At 37.5% G+C, this 20,239-nt stretch overlaps 1 protein-coding gene across 1 annotated transcript; it reads left to right on the top strand.

Annotated features, from left to right (window-relative positions):
• Positions 1–1,629: 1,629 nt before the first annotated feature.
• LOC117503567 (zinc finger protein 569-like) lies at positions 1,630–19,999 on the top strand. Its single transcript, XM_034162826.1, has 5 exons — positions 1,630–1,749; positions 3,127–3,229; positions 6,859–8,307; positions 13,863–13,952; positions 18,467–19,999. Exons 2-5 carry the CDS (start codon positions 3,208–3,210, stop codon positions 19,750–19,752), a joined length of 2,847 nt encoding a protein of 948 aa, XP_034018717.1. The 5' UTR covers positions 1,630–1,749; positions 3,127–3,207; the 3' UTR covers positions 19,753–19,999.
• Positions 20,000–20,239: the final 240 nt, after the last annotated feature.

Below are 20,239 nucleotides of genomic sequence, written 5' to 3' on the forward strand. Positions count from 1 at the left end.
ATCATCAATGATGGTCCCCAAGTATTTGTACTCTTGGACCCGCTCTACACACTGGTAATTTATGACAGCTGGAGGGAGAACAGAAAGTGACCTGCCAAAATTAATAACCATTTCTTTGGTTTTGGTCACATTGATATCTAAAAAGGATGTGTGATTCATGCGTCAAGCTGAATTTTATAGAACTGAATGTGTCAAATTTAGTTATTTTTTTTACAGAAACAAGAACTGTGTGTCACTAGTGGAAATACATTAATAAAATGAAAATAAATCGAATACAGTGAACAAAATAAAACATACCTCACTCCATCAAGTGTATCGAAAATCGCCTCAACTGTGCCGATGTTGCAGAGTGGCATGTCAATGATCCTTGACTTCGCCCCTGTGTTTATTAGGGATGGGTATTGATTAGATTTTTATCGATATCGATACCATTATGGATTCCACTTATCGATCCGATTCCCTTATCGATACCTCTTATGAATTTTTTGTGTACTAAAAGTAGGCTTTACAGCTTTTCTATGTCAGCAGATCAAAGAGCTTTTTCTTATCATACACCTGCTCTGTGGAATGGTCTTCCTGTGACCGTGAGGCAGTTGGAGTCCGTGAACATTTTTAAGTCAAGACTTAAAGCCTATTTTTCATTCTCTTTCTTATGAATAGTTTTTATTTTTTTAATCTGTTTTATTCTTTTACTTCTGTTTTTAATTATGTATTTGAATTTTTTAATTTTTATTTATTTATTTTAATTTTTTATGTTGAACTGTTCTTTGTGAGGCACCTTGAGATGGCTTTTGTTGTGATTTGGCGCTTTATAAGCCGATTAAATTGAAATTAATTGAAATTGAAGAACATTTTATTGAGTCTTCAAGTAAATAAATATGAAATTGGCCACTGGATCCTTAAACTTTGGACATAATAAACTCTACATGGTGGATCCTTGATCTCTGGACATAAATAGGAATAAACAAAATCTGTAGTTTTTGTCAAATGCATTTCCTTTTCAGACATTATTGGCATGAATATCTTTCCATATAACTGAGCTGAGCTCTTGCAGCGGTTACTGTTGGCAGCTGCTGAAATTAACTAATGAAGTAACTAGTAATCTAACTGTCAAGATGTAATCAGTATTTGGATTACTTTTTTAAAGTAACTGTAGCAACACTGTATATAAGTAACATAATTGTTGATGGTGGCTAATTTTATTAATAAAAATACAGTTAGGTTTGATACAGGCCAAGATGTTAAGTTTTCTTGAACCTATTGATGCTGCTAAATCTAACTTGTGGAATATAGCTTGGTTCCTGGTGGATTTTGCTGGTATTATGTTTGCTCTTGAACATTGGAAAACATCTTAATGCAAAAAAATCGTTCAGACTATTGTAGTATGTGGCACCAGATAGAAGGAATTAAATAATGAATGTATTTATCGGTTATTAACATGAGTTGTGGATCTTTCTGTTGCTATCAGTCGAGCGGAGGGTTTCTCTCCCAAGATGGCGAACATAAATATCGCTGAATGAAGCTTCATGTCTACTCGTGTTCATTTAGCTCTATGAGACGGGTAGCGAGTCTACTGCGCATGTGCTTAAAACGCTACTTCCGGTTAGCATTTCCAGTCCTCGTCATATTGTGGATTTTTGTTATTTTTTAACTTTCTAACGTTGTTTGTATGAATAGTTATTCAAAGGCGAAATTGCCTGCGATTTTGATGGGACAGACGGAATAACATCTCAGCGGGCATCTTTAAAGGTGACGTTAAATCGATGTGAAAAGAAACAAAGAAAAATTACGCTAGTTAGCTAGAAATGTCAGTTAAAGTTCTCAAAAACAGGATTTAGTTTAGAGGTTTTTGTGCGGAGTTTTAACACAACGGTTACTTTGGTGCATAACCGTTTGGGATCTGTCCTTAATGCACAAATACAAATCGAAATGTGCGCCTTTTAAGTTTTTTTTTTTTTTTTTTGTCTTTTTGCTTTTGTACACGACCACAATGGAGTTGAAATTAAAGATTTGCTTGTAGTGTAAACTTTTAAGTTCATTTCAAGGAGTTTAATAAAAAAAATCACAAAAAATAAAGAAATTCTAGCTATTTTCATACACAGTTACTACATTTGTGGGCAGTATAGGGCCTTAGTGGTTAGCACTGTTGCTTCGCAGTAAGAAGATCATGGGATCGATTCCCACCTGTGGAGTTTTCATGCTCTCCTTGTGTTTGCGTGGGTTCTCGCTGGGTGCTCTGGTTTCCTCCCACATTTAAAGACATGCAGGTTAGGTGAATTGGAAACTTTATAATTGTACAGGTCTCCCTGGGACTAACCTGGTTAAATAAATGTTAAATTAAAAAATTAAATCAGAAAACATTTTTACAGACTATACAAATAATTTGGACAAACTTAATAGAATTATTTTAAGCAAATCACCATTTTATACTGACAGATTTCTTTAGACAAGTCACTGGCTGGATCTGTGAACATTTCCAAGTCAATAAATTCATCTTGCACTGCATCACTTATTATGAAACACAGTGTGATACTGCATTGTAAATCTGTCAGGAGTGTGCTATTCTGAAAAACAAAACAAACAAAAAAACAAACTGAGGCTGTGAGTGAAGCTACAAAGACATGCATGACAACTCTGAAGGCATTATAGGCTTCTGTGAAAGTAGAAACTATGCACAATCCAAATTTTGTAAGTTGCACCATCAGTTATAAAACTTCAGGGTTGAGTGGCTCAGAGAAGGAATTACTTTAAAGAGCTAGTTTGCCGGAAGGTACATAGAAGACTTGAGCCTGGAATTTCTGTTTTCTTGCCCATCTCTAGCCTGAGCCACGGAATCCTGTAACTCCTTCAGAATTATGGTATGAACAACAATCAGTTTGTCCAAGTACGTATGGCCTCTCAGAATGTAGGGATGGTGTATAAAATGGCTTTAACTCCTAAATGGTTAATAAAATTTTGTTAACTCTGTTAACTAAAAACACATTTTTGTTTCATGTCAGCTCCATAGTGGTGGTGAGCAAAACCAAAACTGTAAACATTATTGTGCCCAGATAATTATGTATGTACTTGATTCATTCTTGGAACTACAAATTTATTCAGTTTTCCGCCTTTTGTCCCTTAACACAGACAGCAGACTGATCAACACTAGCCCCAACAGGCAGTACATGTGGGGAGTTGGGCTCACAGAGGAAGATCAAATCATTTCTGATGGAGTGTCACGATAATCCTGGTACTGAAAATCACAACGGCATCAGAGCACCACAAACAGAGTTTTGGGCTGAGCTAAACTGATATAGAAAACAATACATTTATTATTACAGTACCTTCAGATCAGTAATTCAAAGTGCTCTAAACACCAGAATACATTAAAATACATAAAAATGCAAATACTTAGAAATGTAAATAATTAAGCACAGAGATGAGGAAAATAAAGAGTGATTAAAATTCTAAGCACCATCTAAACAGACTGAATCATAAGTAAAGCAAAATAAGGTCATAACTGGCTCAAGCAAGTAGGGGCCCTAAGCACAATATGAGAATATTAATCTTAAACTGAAAATGCAAAAGTAAAAAAAAAAAAAAAGCATTAAACAAATTAAATAGTGACATTAATTGACCCAAGGGTTCAAGGGTGGTGGCCAAGTGGCACTTGGTTGCAGTGTGTAAGGTTCCCGGTTCAAACTCCCCCACATTTCTCCATGTAATGTGGAGTTGCGTCAGGAAAGGCATCTGGCGCAAAACATGAGCCAAATCAACATGCAGATTAGATCTGCTGTGGCGACCCAAGTGAAAAAACAAGGGAGCAGCTGAAGGGACTTGTTATCAAATGACCCATGGAACCCCAACTAAGCCATAACAACATAACAATAGTGGTTCACAATTAAATATGAATAATTGCTTTTGAACACTATGAACACGTGTGAAAGATTCTGAGAACATTGTAGAACATCCCTGCAAAATCAGTGTGGTCATTGCAGTTTTCCTGAACTATCGAACTATATATATATATATATATATATATATATATATATATATATATATATATATATATATATATATATATATAATTTATTTATTTACACTTACAGTAGTGTTCAGAATAATAGTAGTGCTATGTGACTAAAAAGATTAATCCAGGTTTTGAGTATATTTTTTATTGTTACATGGGAAACAAGGTACCAGTAGATTCAGTAGATTCTCACAAATCCAACAAGACCAAGCATTCATGATATGCACACTCTTAAGGCTATGAAATTGGGCTATTAGTAAACAAAAGTAGAAAAAGGGGTGTTCACAATAGTAGCAGTGTGAGTTGGTCAATTTTGTGGAACAAAGAGGTGTGAATCAGGTGTCCCCTATTTAAGGATGAAGCCAGCACCTGTTGAACATGCTTTTCTCTTTGAAAGTCTGAGGAAAATGGGACGTTCAAGACATTGTTCAGAAGAACAGCGTAGTTTGATTAAAAAGTTGATTGGAGAGGGGAAAACGTATACGCAGGTGCAAAAAATTATAGGCTGTTCATCTACAATGATCTCCATGCTTAAAAATGGACAAAAAAAAAACAGAGACGCGTGGAAGAAAACAGAAAACAGCCATCAAAATGGTTAGAAGAATAACCAGAATGGCAAAGGCTCACCCATTGATCAGCTCCAGGATGATCAAAGACAGTCTGGAGTTACCTGTAAGTGCTGTGACAGTTAGAAGACGCCTGTGTGAAGCTAATTTATTTGCAAGAATCCCCCGCAAAGTCCCTCTGTTAAATAAAAGACATGTGCAGAAGAGGTTACAATTTGCCAAAGAACACATCAACTGGCCTAAAGAGAAATGGAGGAATATTTTGTGGACTGAGAGTAAAATTGTTCTTTTTGGGTCCAAGGGCCGCAGACAGTTTGTGAGATGACCCCCAAACAAGCAACAAGCAAAAAACAAGCAAAATCTTGGTTCCAAACCAACAAAATTAATGCCTCGCAGATGTGAAGAAATCATGAAAAACTGTGGTTATACATATATTATACTAGTTTAGTGATTCACAGGATTGTTAAAAAAGCAGTTTGAACATAATAGTTTTGAGTTTGTAGCGTCAACAGCAGATGCTGCTATTATTATGAACACCCCCTTTTCTACTTTTTTTTTTTTACTAATAGCCCAATTTCATAGCCTTAAGAGTGTGCATATCATGAATGCTTGGTCTTGTTGGATTTGTGAGAATCTACTGAATCTACTGGTACCTTGTTTCCCATGGAACAATAAGAAATATACTCAAAACCTGGATTCATCTTTTTAGTCGCATAGCACTACTATTATTCTGAACACTACTGTACACACACCAAGACTACCTATAAGTGTTCTACTTGTTACTGTAGAACTTTCCTGGCTTTTCTGGAGGCAAAAATACTTATGACATCACTGAAAGACAACTGATGACCAACTTTGTTGTTGACTTGCACTAATGTTGATTAGTGCAAGTCCATTTAGTGTTTGTTTAGACATGAACATCTAAAGACAAATGTAAAAGAGAGATCGATCTCAACCTGGTTAAATAAAGGTTAAATTAAAATTAAAACGTTACCGTATCTCAGAGTTTGCAGTGACATTCATGTCTCTCAGTATAAAGTTGTTGCACATTTTGGACTAATTTGTCATTCTCTTACTAGTTTGAAACCCATGATTCATGACATGTACAACAAGAGTAAGTCATCATCATGCATAATGGATAAATGAGACCTCACGATTCTCACTCTCAAGGTGCCGCCCTTTCCATGAGTTTCATTAGAGGTCTCTAGACAGCCTGGGCCTGCCTATAGGCAGTTGCTAAGGGCGGGGTCCATCCAGGGGGAGCGCCACAATTGAGGGGAAAAGATTAGTCAACTTTCACTATTCTTATACTGAAACTAGTTAATACAATTTATCTTTTAAGATAAAATACATGTAAGCCCATATTGCTTTATCTGCATAGTAAAGCCTATTAAATAATAATGATGATAATGAGAACAATGCATGAGAACAATATCAAAATGTTTTACATTGGTGGGGGTCTTAATGCAGTTTACCACAGGAACAGTGGCTTTTTCTAGAATAATTTCTCTCTCAACAAGCTCCACTTCTTTATACAATCATCAACCTCCAAACCAACATAATGGTTCAGTAATTTCCCTCCATGAATTGCAGGTCATTTGAGCATCCTTTTCCAAGTCTGTATTGTAAAGTTAGTCATAATATGGACTTTTCTGCCAAATGGATTTGATCCATGATTGAAATGTAATCAATGTTCGCACTGCAAAAATATTTAAAATATGAGAGGAGAGGAAGGAGTGAAAACGTAAAAATGACCAATCACAGCCCTTTTGGTCTCTGTCATTTCGACCGGGCTATGGAGAGGGTTCACAGCCATGCAGAGGGCTCTGATCTAATGCGGTTGTCTTTGGTTGGCCACATCCAGGGATGTGTGTGAAACTTAACACCATATCACAGCACAGACAGCAAGCAGTATTGTGTTAAAAATGACTGGCATTGAATAAAGGCCTGCCTCATTTAGGCGCTGGGTCTGAGCACAGTTTGAAAAAATAAGCTTTTGATCAAGGAAATATGGTACCCTGTGTGTGTTTGGGGTGGGGGCACCATTTAAAAATATGTCCTAGGGCCCAAATTGGCTAGGGCTGGCACTGCATACAAGCACCTTCCAGCACAGAGAGCATTGTAATGTGCTTGCAGCTATTGTAGTCCTGCACTCCTGATGCGTGATTCCAAAGTATTGATTTATTCAGAGCAATAATTTACTGTACTCAAGTTTCACTGAGGACTCTACTGCTTAATTTTTGTTTTTCTTAATTTTGTTCCCAATTTCTTTGTTTCTTGTAGACATGTGGCAGCTATTGGTGAGTAAAGAAGAAAATTTCACCAACCAGCAGGATTGGAATTCGAGTCTTCACCAGAAAGACATTAAAGAGGAACAAAACATACTCTCCATAAATCAGGAGGAACAGCAACTTCATCAGCTGGAAGAAGCTGGTATCATGAATTTCCCTTTCACTGTTATCACTGTGAAGAATGAAAGTGATGAAGAAAGCACACAGTCATCAGTTCATCAGAGGCAAACTGATAAGATAACAGAGGTAGAGTCCCCACCCAGCAGCTCAGCTGCATACAGAACACTGATATCACAAGCTGATGGAGAGGATTATAGAGGACTGCAATCAGCCAGCAGCTCAGGTCCATATCATACTTTGCAACAAGATACAAATGGTGGGAGTTCAAACAGTTCTGGGACTGACACTGACGACAGTTGCGAATGGAATCAGTCTCATGAAATTCATTCAGGTTTAAACTTTCTGACAAACCATGATATCTCTGTTCACAATAGTGGGTGTATCACTATGGAACAGTGTCATTCCCCTGCATCTGCAGACAGTTCTTGTCACATGAACTATTCAAAGAAACACAAGAGAATTCAAGCTAGTAATAAACAATTTAGTCTTGAGTGTAGTATAAACCGGAGACAAAAGGACAATATGAACAAACACACACAAGATAAAGTGTTTGGCTGTTCTGAATGTGGTAAAATGTTTGGAAGGAAGCAACATCTGAGTGAACACATGAAAAGTCACACAAGAGAGAAACCATTTGGCTGTTCTGAGTGTGAAGAAAGATTTGGAAGAAAGGATATTCTGAACAGACACATGAGAATTCATACAGGAGAGAAACCATTTGGGTGTTCTGAGTGTGGCGAAAGATTTGGAAGAAAGGACACTCTGATCACTCACACAAGAATTCATACAGGAGAGAAGCCATTTGTCTGTTCAGAGTGTGGTGAAAGATTTGGACAAAAGAACAATCTTAATGTTCACATGAAAATTCATAAAGGAGAGAAACCATTTAGTTGCCATGAGTGTGGTGACCGATTTGGAAGGAAGGACGCGCTGGACACACACATGAGAATTCATACTGGAGAGAAACCATTTTGCTGTACAGACTGCGGTAAAAGATTTGGACTTAAAAGCAACCTTAACACCCATAAGAGAATTCATACAGGAGAAAAACCATTTAGATGTTCTGTTTGTGGTGAAAGATTTGGAAGAAAAGACATTCTGAACATACACATGAGAATTCATACGGGTGATAAACCATTTAGCTGTTCTGAGTGTGGTGAAAGATTTGGAAGAAGAGACCTGCTGAACATGCATATGAGAATTCATAAAAGTGATAAACCATTTGTCTGTTCTGAATGTGACGAAAGGTTTAGAAGAAAGGACTTGCTGAACACACACATGAGGATTCACAGAGGACAGGAACATTTGGCTGTTCTGACTAGTAAAACTATTTGGACAGATTCATCTGCATAAACATGAGAATTCATACAGGAGAGAAATCAGTGTTTGTTAGACCTTTTGTAGACCTGCTGTACTTGTGTAATGTCATGCCTCATCACCTTGAGATGGCCAGTAATGACTTGCTCTCAGAAAGTGGTCTAATGCAATGAGTTGTGATATAAAATTTGTCTTGTTTTATGTTTTTGTTTCTTAGATGTTTACTCTTACTAAAACTACTCTGTTTAACAGAAATGCATATTTTTATGTGCCAGTGGTTGATATTTGCCATACGTTTTATATCAAAACTCTAAAAGCAAAATAATACCCATGTTTTTCTGAGTCTTAACTTGACCTGTCAAGAAAATTGCTTAATCGACTTATAGTGCATTATGTGGCTGTGACCTCAATTTTTGCTCAGCTTGAATTTCCTGTTGTTTATGTGCATGATTTACAAAAGAATGACAACACTATTTAGCTGCATGATGTGAGAACAACCTGCAGGGTTTTCACTACCATTATGGGACAAAAAAAAGTTAAGTAAATGAAAAGATGGCCAGTAATGCTCCTTGTGATTTTTCATGGCGAGTAATACAAATCATGCCTCACATGCTGAGACAAATTTTTGTCATTTCTGATTTACAGATTTGCTTCAGAGACTTCACACATAGCTCCTCAGCTACTTCCTGCCAGACACCTCATTATATTTTCTTCCTTTTTACATCATGTGACAACTGCTTGGATATGATCGCCAAAGTTCAATTTACAATCCATCCAGACACCCAAAAACTGCACCGTTTGAACTTGCATAACTGCCTGCCCATACAGTTTAATTGGAATTGATGGATTATTACACTTTTTGGAAAACCACATGGCCTGTGTTTTATCCACAGAAATGGGGAAACCCCACTTTTTGCCATATCTCTCCACAGTGCTGACAGCTGGCTGAAGCTTTTTCCAAATAAATGCAGAATGTCAACCCTTAATCCACAATGCACCATCATTTGCATACAAAGACCTTCAGAGACTGACATCTACCTCTGAGAAACTATCATTAATTGTGATATTAAACAGGACTGCACACACGCCCTTGTGGAACTCCACTGTCTGTTGGATAAATCCTAGAGTAGGCTACTCCATTTCTCACTTCTATGGTTCTGTTTTTCAAAAAAATCTAGTTAAACAGTCGAGTACATATAATGAGAAAACAGTAATGCGTAGCGTTGCATTCAAATAAGCAGGAATGGCTGCGTATGTTTTGCACAGAAGCTGAAGGTATTTAGCAATGCTCGTGCTCCCCAGAAGCATTTACTGAAAATAAAGTCTGAAGGACCTAAAGGAAATGGTGAGGATATATATATATAAAGGTTAAAGTGGCAGGGGGTTAAGAGGGCTGCAGTTAGGGGGGTCTGACGGACTGTCACACATTAATAATAATCATACATGTCAACCCCTTTGAGGGTCCACCTGTATAACCAAGTGAGAAAATCCATAAAATCAACACAAAATCCTTCTAACCTCCAAATCGCACCAAAATCAGTTTTATTACAGTACACACAACCGCATAGTGGTATCACATAACTGGGTTTTTGCCCACATATTATGAGTTGCCACAATGACATTAAAGTCAGGATCGATAGTATTTCCTCCAGCTGAATTTCAAACAATAGAGATCTAGTATTCATGCGTCGGGCTGAATTTTATAGAATTGAATGTGTCAAATTTAGTTATTTTTTACAGAAACACGAACTGTGTGTCACTAGTGGAAATACATTCATAAAATGAAAAATAAATCAAATATAATGAACAAAATAAAACATACCTCACTTCATCAAGTGTATTGAAAATTGCCTCACCAGTGCCGATGTTGCAGAATTGCATGTCAATGATCCTTGACTTCGCCCTTGTGTTTATTAGGGATGGGTATCGATAAGATTTTATCGATACCATTATTGATTCCACTTATCGATCCGATTCCTTATAGATTCCCTTATCGATACCTCTTATGAATTTTTTGTGTACTAAAAGTAGGCTTTACAGGTTTTCTATGTCAGCAGATCAAAGAGCTTTTTCTTATACACCCGCTCTGTGGAATGGTCTTCCTGTGACCGTGAGGCAGTTGGAGTCCGTGAACATTTTTAAGCCAAGACTTAAAGGCTATTTTTATTCTCTTTCTTATGAATAGTTTTTATTTTTTTAATCTGTTTTATTCTTTTACTTCTGTTTTTAATTATGTATTTGAATTTTTTTATTTATTTATTTATTTTAATTTTTTATGTTGAACTGTTCTTTGTGAAGCACCTTGAGATGGCTTTTGTTGTGATTTGGCGCTTTATAAGCCGATTAAATTGAAATTAATTGAAATTGAAGAACATTTTATTGAGTCTTAAAGTAAATAAATATGAAATTTGTCACTGGATCCTTAAACTTTGGACATAATAAACTGTACATGGTGGATCCTTGATTTCTGGACATAAATCGGAATAATTTGCTTATTCCGATTTATGTCCAGAAATCAAGGATCTGTAGTTTTTGTCAAAAGCATTTCCTTTTCAGACATGATTGGCATGAATATCTTTCCATATATCTGAGCTGAGCTCTTGCATCTGCGCTGCACGTCAGGATTTATAAAGAATACAGCACGTCTAATTTTGGGAGGGAAAATGTTTTAGTGGATTGTAGTTTCTTGTCTGTAATACGTTTGTAAGAGGTGTCATTTTATTTAAAGCGGTGATTCGTTTTGAAGTTATTAATTCCGAGTGGACTCTGTCTCGGCAGAGAGCGACGCAGCGTTTGGAGGTGTGCCAATGGAACGGAGGACGATTCTCGTTTCTTGACTACAACAAGACAAGAGTCTCAGTGACTTTAATCCACACAAAAGTGACTCAATGTATTTTAATGGCTTTGAGAGGGGTTAAGAAGCGGAATCAAAGAGCTTCAGTGGCTCACGCATCAAAGTGGAGTTGCGCTGCAGAAACGGTTGATTACAGACCCGCTGCAGACCAAACCCTGAACACTTTATTTGTACGTCCGTATGACTCTGAAACTCGGAAAAATCTGTATAATTTACAGACAATCCGTACAGGTTGACACGCCTGAATAATAATAATAATAATAATTTCAACACCTAAAAATGTTTAGAAAGAATTTAAATGTTAGAAAAATCGTAGAATAAATTTAATAGTTACATTTATAAACAATGTAGATTATAAATTATAAGACTGTAACTGTAGGAGGTATGAGGTCAGGAAAGACTGTCTGTTTTATTTTATTTTTTATAAAACAAGTATTTATGTTCATTGAAGTCAAGAAAGACTGACTTTAATCCATGTTTTACAAAAACTTTTACAAAAATGTCAGGACATACATTGTTTACTTTATGGTACTGTTAAAAATGCACCTCCAATAAAGTGAGTTTTGGAAAAAGTGTTATCATTTTCATGTTGAGGTGGCAGGGGGGTTACTGTTGGCAGCTGCTGAAAGTAACTAATGAAGTAACTAGTAATCTAACTGTCAAGATGTAATCAGTAATTGGATTACTTTTTGAAAGTAACTAGCAACACTGTATATAAGTAACATAATTGTTGATGGTGGCTAATTTTATTAATAAAAATACAGTTAGGTTTGATACAGGCCAAGATGTTAAGTTTTCTTAAACCTATTGATGCTGCTAAATCTAACTTGTGGAATATAGCTTGGCTCCTGGTGCATTTTGCTGATATTATGTTTACTCTTGAACACTGGGAAAGATCTTAATGTAAAAAAAAAAAAAAAAATCGTTCAGACTATTGTAGTGTTTGGCACCAGATAGATGGATTTAAATAATTAATGTATTTATGGATCTTTGTATTGCTGTCAGTCGAGCGGAGGGTTTTCTCCCAAGATGGCGAACATAAATATCGCTGAATGGCTCTTCATGTCTACTCGTGTTTATTTAGCTCTATGATCGCACAGACGGGTAGCGAGTCTACTGCGCATGTGCCTAGAACGCTACTTCCGGTTAGCATTTCCAGTCCTCGTCATATTGTGGATTTTTGTTATTTTTTAAAACTTTCTAACGTTATTTGTATGAATAGTTATTAAAAGGCGAAATTGCCTGCGATTTTGATGGCACAGACGGAGTAACATCTCAGCGGGCATCTTTAAAGGTGACGTTAAATCGATGTGAATTGAAACAAAGAAAAATTACGCTAGTTAGCTAGAAATGTCTGAGTTAAAGTTCTCAAAAACAGGATTTAGTTTAGAGGTTTTTGTGCGGAGTTTTAACACATCTGTTACTTTGGTGCATAACCGTTTGGGATCTGTCCTTAATGCACAAATACAAATCGAAATGTGATGTGCCTGATAAGTTTTTTTTTTTTTTTTTTTTTTTTTTTTTTTTTTTGTCTTTTTGCTTTTGTACACGACCACAGTGGAGTTGAAATTAAAGATTTGCTTGTAGTGTAAACTTTTAAGTTCATTTCAAGGAGTTTAATAAAAAACAATCACAATAAAAATAAAGAAATAACAGCAATTTTCATACACAGTTACTACATTTGTGGGCAGTATAGGGCCTTAGTGGTTAGCACTGTTGCTTCGCAGTAAGAAGATCATGGGATCGATTCCCACCTGTGGAGTTTTCATGCTCTCCTTGTGTTTGCGTGGGTTCTCGCTGGGTGCTCTGGTTTCCTCCCACATTTAAAGACATGCAGGTTAGGTGAATTGGAAACTTTATAATTGTACAGGTCTCCCTGGGACTAACCTGGTTAAATAAATGTTAAATTAAAAAATTAAATCAGAAAACATTTTTACAGACTATACAAATAATTTGGACAAACTTAATAGAATTATTTTAAGCAAATCACCATTTTATACTGACAGATTTCTTTAGACAAGTCACTGGCTGGATCCGTGAACATTTCCAAGTCAATAAATTCATCTTGCACTGCATCACTTATTATGAAACACAGTGTGATACTGCATTGTAAATCTGTCAGGAGTGTGCTATTCTGAAAAACAAAACAAAAAAACAAACTGAGGCTGTGAGTGAAGCTACAAAGACATGCATGACAACTCTGAAGGCATTATAGGCTTCTGTGAAAGTAGAAACTATGCAAAATCCAAATTTTGTAAGTTGCACCATCAGTTATAAAACTTCAGGGTTGAGTGGCTCAGAGAAGGAATTACTTTAAAGAGCTAGTTTGCTGGAAGGTACATAGAAGACTTGAGCCTGGAATTTCTGTTTTCTTGCCCATCTCTAGCCTGAGCCACGGAATCCTGTAACTCCTTCAGAATTATGGTATGAACAACAATCAGTTTGTCCAAGTACGTATGGCCTCTCAGAATGTAGGGACGGTGTATTAAATGGCTTTAATTCCTAAATGGTTAATAAAATAATTTTAACTCTGTTAACTAAAAACACATTTTTGTTTCGTGTCAGCTCCATTGTGGTGGTGAGCAAAACCTTAACTGTAAACGTTATTGTGCCCAGATAATTACGTATGTACTTGATTCATTCTTGGAACTGCAAATTTATTCAGTTTTCTGCCTTTTGTCCCTTAACACAGACAGCAGACTGATCTACACTCACCCCAACAGGCAGTACATGTGGGGAGTTGGGCTCACAGAGGAAGCTCAAATCATTTCTGATGGAGTGTCACGATAATCCTGGTACTGAAAATCACAACGGCATCAGAGCACCACAAACAGAGTTTTGGGCTGAGCTAAACTGATATAGAAAACAATACATTTATTATTACAGTACCTTCACAGTACCTAATTCAAAGTGCTCTAAACACCAGAATACATTAAAATACATAAAAACGCAAATACTTAGAAATGTAAATAATTAAGCACAGAGATGAGGAAAATAAAGAGTGATTAACATTCTAAGCACCATCATAAGTAAAGCAAAATAAGGTCATAACTGGCTCAAGCAAGTAGGGGCCCTAAGCAGAATATGAGAATATTAATCTTAAACTGAAAATGCAAAAGTAAAAAAAAAAGCATTAAATAGTGGCATTAATTGACCCAAGGGTTCAAGGGTGGTGGCCAAGTGGCACTTGATTGCAGTGTGTAAGGTTCCCGGTTCAAACTCCCCCACATTTCTCCATGTAATGTGGAGTTGCGTCAGGAAAGGCATCTGGCACAAAATGTGAGCCAAATCAACATGCAGATCCTCATTAGATCTGCTGTGGTGACCCAAGTGAAAAAACAAGGGAGCAGCTGAAGGGACTTACTATCAAATGACCCATGGAACCCCAACCAAGCCATAACAACATAACAGTAGTGGTTCACAATAAATATGAATCATTGCTTTTGAACACTATGAACACGTGTGAAAGATTCTGACACATTTTAGAACATCCCTGCAAAATCAGTGTGGTCATTGCAGTTTTTCTGAACTATTGAACTATTTTTATTTATTTATTATTATTGTTATTATTATTATTTCTTTACACATACACACACCAAGACAACCTATAAGTGTTCTACTTTTTACTGTAGAACTTTCCTGGCTTTTCTGGAGGCAAAAATGCTTATGACATCACTGAAAGACAACTGATGACCAACTTTGTTGTTGATACTAATTAATGCAAGTCCATTTAGTGTTTGTTTAGACATGAACATCTAAAGACAAATGTAAAAGAGAGATCAATCTCAACCTGGTTAAATAAAGGTTAAATTAAAATTAAAAGGTTACAGTATCTCAGAGTTTGCAGTGACATTCATGTCTCTGGGTATTTGGGCTTTGACATCCAGTCATTGCCTTCAGTCATTGGTTGGTGTCCAATTCTCACAACCTTACACTAAGCCAGGAAGATCCAGGACCCAGAAGACTTGGACCTTCATTCTCCTGTATAGATGTCAGTATCTCCAAGCATCTCTGGCCAGTGACCTCAAGACTCCATAAGCTTTTCCCAGGTGTCTCCCAGTCTAAGGCCAAGGACCCAGAGACATCAGTGTCATTGCCAAGATGCACGTCTCTACAAGTACAACACTTTTGCACTTTTTCACTAATTTAGAAGATCTTCACTTAGCCTGGAAAAAGTCTGTTGCTCTATAAAAAAAGCCCTTAAGGTGGCAGTAATTAAACCATTACTTAAAAAGCCATCACTTGACCCAGCTATCTTAGCTACTTATAGGCCAATCTCCAACCTTCCTTTTCTCTCAAAAATTCTTGAAAGGGTAGTTGTAAAACAGCTAACTGATCATCTGCAGAGGAATGGTCTATTTGAAGAGTTTCAGTCAGGTTTCAGAATTCATCATAGTACAGAAACAGCATTAGTGAAGGTTACAAATGATCTTCTTATGGCCTCAGACAGTGGACTCATCTCTGTGCTTGTCCTGTTAGACCTCAGTGCTGCTTTTGATACTGTTGACCATAAAATTTTATTACAGAGATTAGAGCATGCCATAGGTATTAAAGGCACTGCGCTGCGGTGGTTTGAATCATATTTATCTAATAGATTACAATTTGTTCATGTAAATGGGGAATCTTCTTCACAGACTAAGGTTAATTATGGAGTTCCACAAGGTTCTGTGCTAGGACCAATTTTATTCACTTTATACATGCTTCCCTTAGGCAGTATTATTAGAAAGCGTTGCTTAAATTTTCATTGTTACGCAGATGATACCCAGCTTTATCTATCCATGAAGCCAGAGGACACACACCAATTAGTTAAACTGCAGGATTGTCTTAGAGACATAAAGACATGGATGACCTCTAATTTCCTCCTTTTAAATTCAGATAAAACTGAAGTTATTGTACTTGGCCCCACAAATCTTAGAAACATGGTGTCTAACCAGCAGATCCTTACTCTGGATGGCATTACCCTGACCTCTAGTAATACTGTGAGAAATCTTGGAGTCATTTTTGATCAGGATATGTCCTTCAGTGCGCATATTAAGCAAATATGTAGGACTGCTTTTTTACATTTGCGCAATATCTCTAAAATTAGAAAGGTCTTGTCTCAGAGTGATGCTGAAAAACTAATTCATGCATTTATTTCCTCTAGACTGGACTATTGTAATTCATTATTATCAGGTTGTCCTAAAAGTTCCCTGAAAAGCCTTCAGTTAATTCAAAATGCTGCAGCTAGAGTACTGACAGGGACTAGAAGGAGAGAGCATATCTCACCCATATTGGCCTCTCTTCATTGGCTTCCTGTTAATTCTAGAATAGAATTTAAAATTCATTTTCTTACTTATAAGGTTTTGAATAATCAGGTCCCATCTTATCTTAGGGACCTCTTAGTACCATATCACCCCAATAGAGCGCTTCGCTCTCAGACTGCAGGCTTACTTGTAGTTCCTAGGGGTTTTAAGAGTGGAACGGGAGGCAGAGCCTTCAGCTTTCAGGCTCCTCTCCTGTGGAACCAGCTCCCAATTCGGATCAGGGAGACAGACACCCTCTCTACATTTAAGATTAGGCTTAAAACTTTCCTTTTTGCTAAAGCTTATAGTTAGGGCTGGATCAGGTGACCCTGAACCATCCCTTAGTTATGCTGCTATAGACTTAGACTGCTGGGGGGTTCCCATGATGCACTGAGTGTTTCTTTCTCTTTTTGCTCTGTATGCACCACTCTGCATTTAATCATTAGTGATTGATCTCTGCTCTCTTCCACAGCATGTCTTTTTCCTGATTCTCTGCCCTCAGCCCCAACCAGTCCCAGCAGAAGACTGCCCCTCCCTGAGCCTGGTTCTGCTGGAGGTTTCTTCCTGTTAAAAGGGAGTTTTTCCTTCCCACTGTCGCCAAGTGCTTGCTCATAGGGGGTCGTTTTGACCGTTGGGGTTTTTCTGTAATTATTGTATGGCTTTTGCCTTGCAATATAAAGCGTCTTGGGGCAACTGTTGTGATTTGGCGCTATATAAATAAAATTGATTTGATTTGATTTTGATTTTGCTGAGTGCAGGAAGTCATTGAAAGCTGGGATCTTAGTCTTGACCCAGAGCAGTCACAAACCCAGACACTCTGATTCATCACTCAGCTTCAAAAGTGCTGCAGTCAGTGTATCCATTGTTTCAACAAAGTTAACAACATTGTTCACAAAGTCAAGGCAAGTAAACTTCGCTGCAGGTGGGGAGAAAAAAAAACTCGAAGATATGAAGGACACTGTCTTCACTCAAATGTCCTGTGACTAATGTAGGAGAAAGTTGTGCACATTTTGGACTAATTTGTCATTCTCTTACTAGTTTGAAAACCATGATTCATGACATGTACAACAAGAGTAAGTCATCATCATGCATAATGGATAAACGAGACCTCATGATTCTCACTCTCAAGGTGCCGCCCTTTCCATGAGTTTCATTAGAGGTCTCTAGACAGCATGGCCCTGCCTATTGGCAGTTGCTAAGGGTGGGGTCCATCCAGGGGGAGCGCCACAAATGAGGGGAAAAGATTAGTCAACTTTCACTATTCTTATACTGAAACTAGTTAATACAATTTATCTTTTAATATAAAATACATATAAGCCCATATTGCTTTAGCTGCATAGTAAAGCCTATTAAATAATAATATTGACAATGAGAACAGTGCATGAGAACAATATCAAAATGTTTTACGTTGGTGTGGGTCTTTTTCTGGAATGATTTCTCTCTCAACAAGCTCCACTTCTTTATACAGTCATCAACCTCCAAACCAACATAATGGTTCGGTAATTTCCCTCCATGAATTGCAGGTCATTTGAGCATCTTTTTCCAAGTCTATGTTGTAAAGTTAGTCATAATATGGACTTTTCTGCCAAATGTATTTGATCCATGATTGAAATGTAATCAGTGTTCGCACTGCAAAAAAACATTTAAAATATGAGAGGAGAGGAAGGAGTGAAAACATAAAAATGACCAATTACAGCCCTACAGCACTGGGTCTGAGCACAGTTTGAAAAAATAAGCTTTTAATCAAGGAAATATGGTACCCCTGAGTGTGTGGGTGGGTGGGGCACCATTTAAAAATATGTCCTAGGGCACCAAATTGGCTAGGGCTGGCACTACATACAAACACCTTCCAGCACAGAGAGCATTGTAATGTGCTTGCAGCTATTGCAGTGCTGCACTCCTGATGCATGAAGTATTGATTTAATCAGAGCAATAATTTACTGTACTCAAGTTTCCCTGAGGACTCTGCTGCTTAATTTTTATTTTGTTTTTCTTAATTTTGTTCCCAATTTCTTTGTTTCTTGTAGACATGGGGCAGCTGTTGGTGAGTAAAGAAGAAAATTTCACCGACCAGCAGGATTGGAATTCGAGTCTTCACCAGATAGACATTAAAGAGGAACAAAACATACTCTCCATAAATCAGGAGGAACAGCAACTTCACCAGCTGGAAGAAGCTGGTATCATGAAATTCCCTTTCACTGTTATCACTGTGAAGAATGAAAGTGATGAAGAAAGCACACAGTCATCAGTTCATCAGAGGCAAACTGATAAGAGAACAGAGGTAGAGTCCCCACCCGGCAGCTCAGCTGCATACAGAACACTGATATCACAAGCTGATGGAGAGGACTATAGAGGACTGCAATCAGCCAGCAGCTCAGGTCCATATCATACTTTGCAACAAGATACGAATGATGGGCGTTCAAACAGTTCTGGGACTGACACTGATGACAGTTGCGAATGGAATCAGTCTCATGAAATTCATTCACGTTTAAACTTTCTGACAAACCGTGATATCTCTGTTCACAATAGTGGGTGTATCACTATGGAACAGTGTCATTCCCCTGCATCTGCAAACAGTTCTTGTCACATGAACTATTCAAAGAAACACAAGAGAATTCAAGCTAGTAATAAACCATTTAGTCTTGAGCGTAGTATAAACCGGAGACAAAAGGACAATATGAACAAACACACACAAGAGAAAGTGTTTGGCTGTTCTGAATGTGGTAAAATGTTTGCAAGGAAGCAAAATCTGAGTGAACACATGAAAAGTCACACAAGAGAGAAGCCATTTGGCTGTTCTGAGTGTGAAGAAAGATTTGGAAGAAAGCATATTCTGAACAGACACATGAGAATTCATACAGGAGAGAAACCATTTGGGTGTTCTGAGTGTGGTGAAAGATTCGGAAGAAAGGACACTCTGATCACTCACACAAGAATTCATACAGGAGAGAAGCCATTTGTCTGTTCAGAGTGTGGTGAAAGATTTGGACTAAAGAACAATCTTAATATTCACATGAAAATTCATAAAGGAGAGAAACCATTTAGTTGCCATGAGTGTGGTGACCGATTTGGAAGGAAGGACGTGCTCAACGCACACATGAGAATTCATACTGGAGAGAAACCATTTTGCTGTACAGACTGCGGTAAAAGATTTGGACTTAAAAGCAACCTTAACACCCATAAGAGAATTCATACAGGAGAAAAACCATTTAGATGTTCTGTTTGTGGTGAAAGATTTGGAAGAAAAGACATTCTGAACATACACATGAGAATTCATACGGGTGATACACAGAACACTGATAGCAGAAGCTGATGGAGAGGACGATGGAGGACCACTGCCAGCCAACAACTCAGGTCCAAACAGTCATTTACAACCAGATGCCAGTGGCAGGAGTTCAGACAGTTCTGGAACTGAGACTGATGAGTGACAAAAGCTCTAAATATGGAAAAGCATCTGGTCACATTAACAGCTCAGAGCAACAAACGAAGCGGCAAACAAGAAGAAAACCATTTAGCTGTTCTGATCAGAGAAAAATACTGAAACAGAAGGACACTGTGAAGCCACAAAGGACAAACCATACAGGACGACTCTCCTGTGTAAGCACTCAGCTTGATAATCCACCAGATCAGCATAGTTCTGATCCTGGACTCCAGCAACAACAGCATCAATGGCCCAAAAGAAACAAACAAAACTACGCCACAGTAAATTGGACCATTGAAGAGAAGAAAAAGATTTTTCACTGCTTCACTTACTCAAGGCATAAGAAGTGGGGCAGAAAGACAAAGGCAGTATTTGAGGA

The sequence above is a fragment of the Thalassophryne amazonica genome, chromosome 21 (genome assembly GCF_902500255.1).
Source record: "Thalassophryne amazonica chromosome 21, fThaAma1.1, whole genome shotgun sequence".
NCBI classification, from domain to species: domain Eukaryota; kingdom Metazoa; phylum Chordata; class Actinopteri; order Batrachoidiformes; family Batrachoididae; genus Thalassophryne; species Thalassophryne amazonica.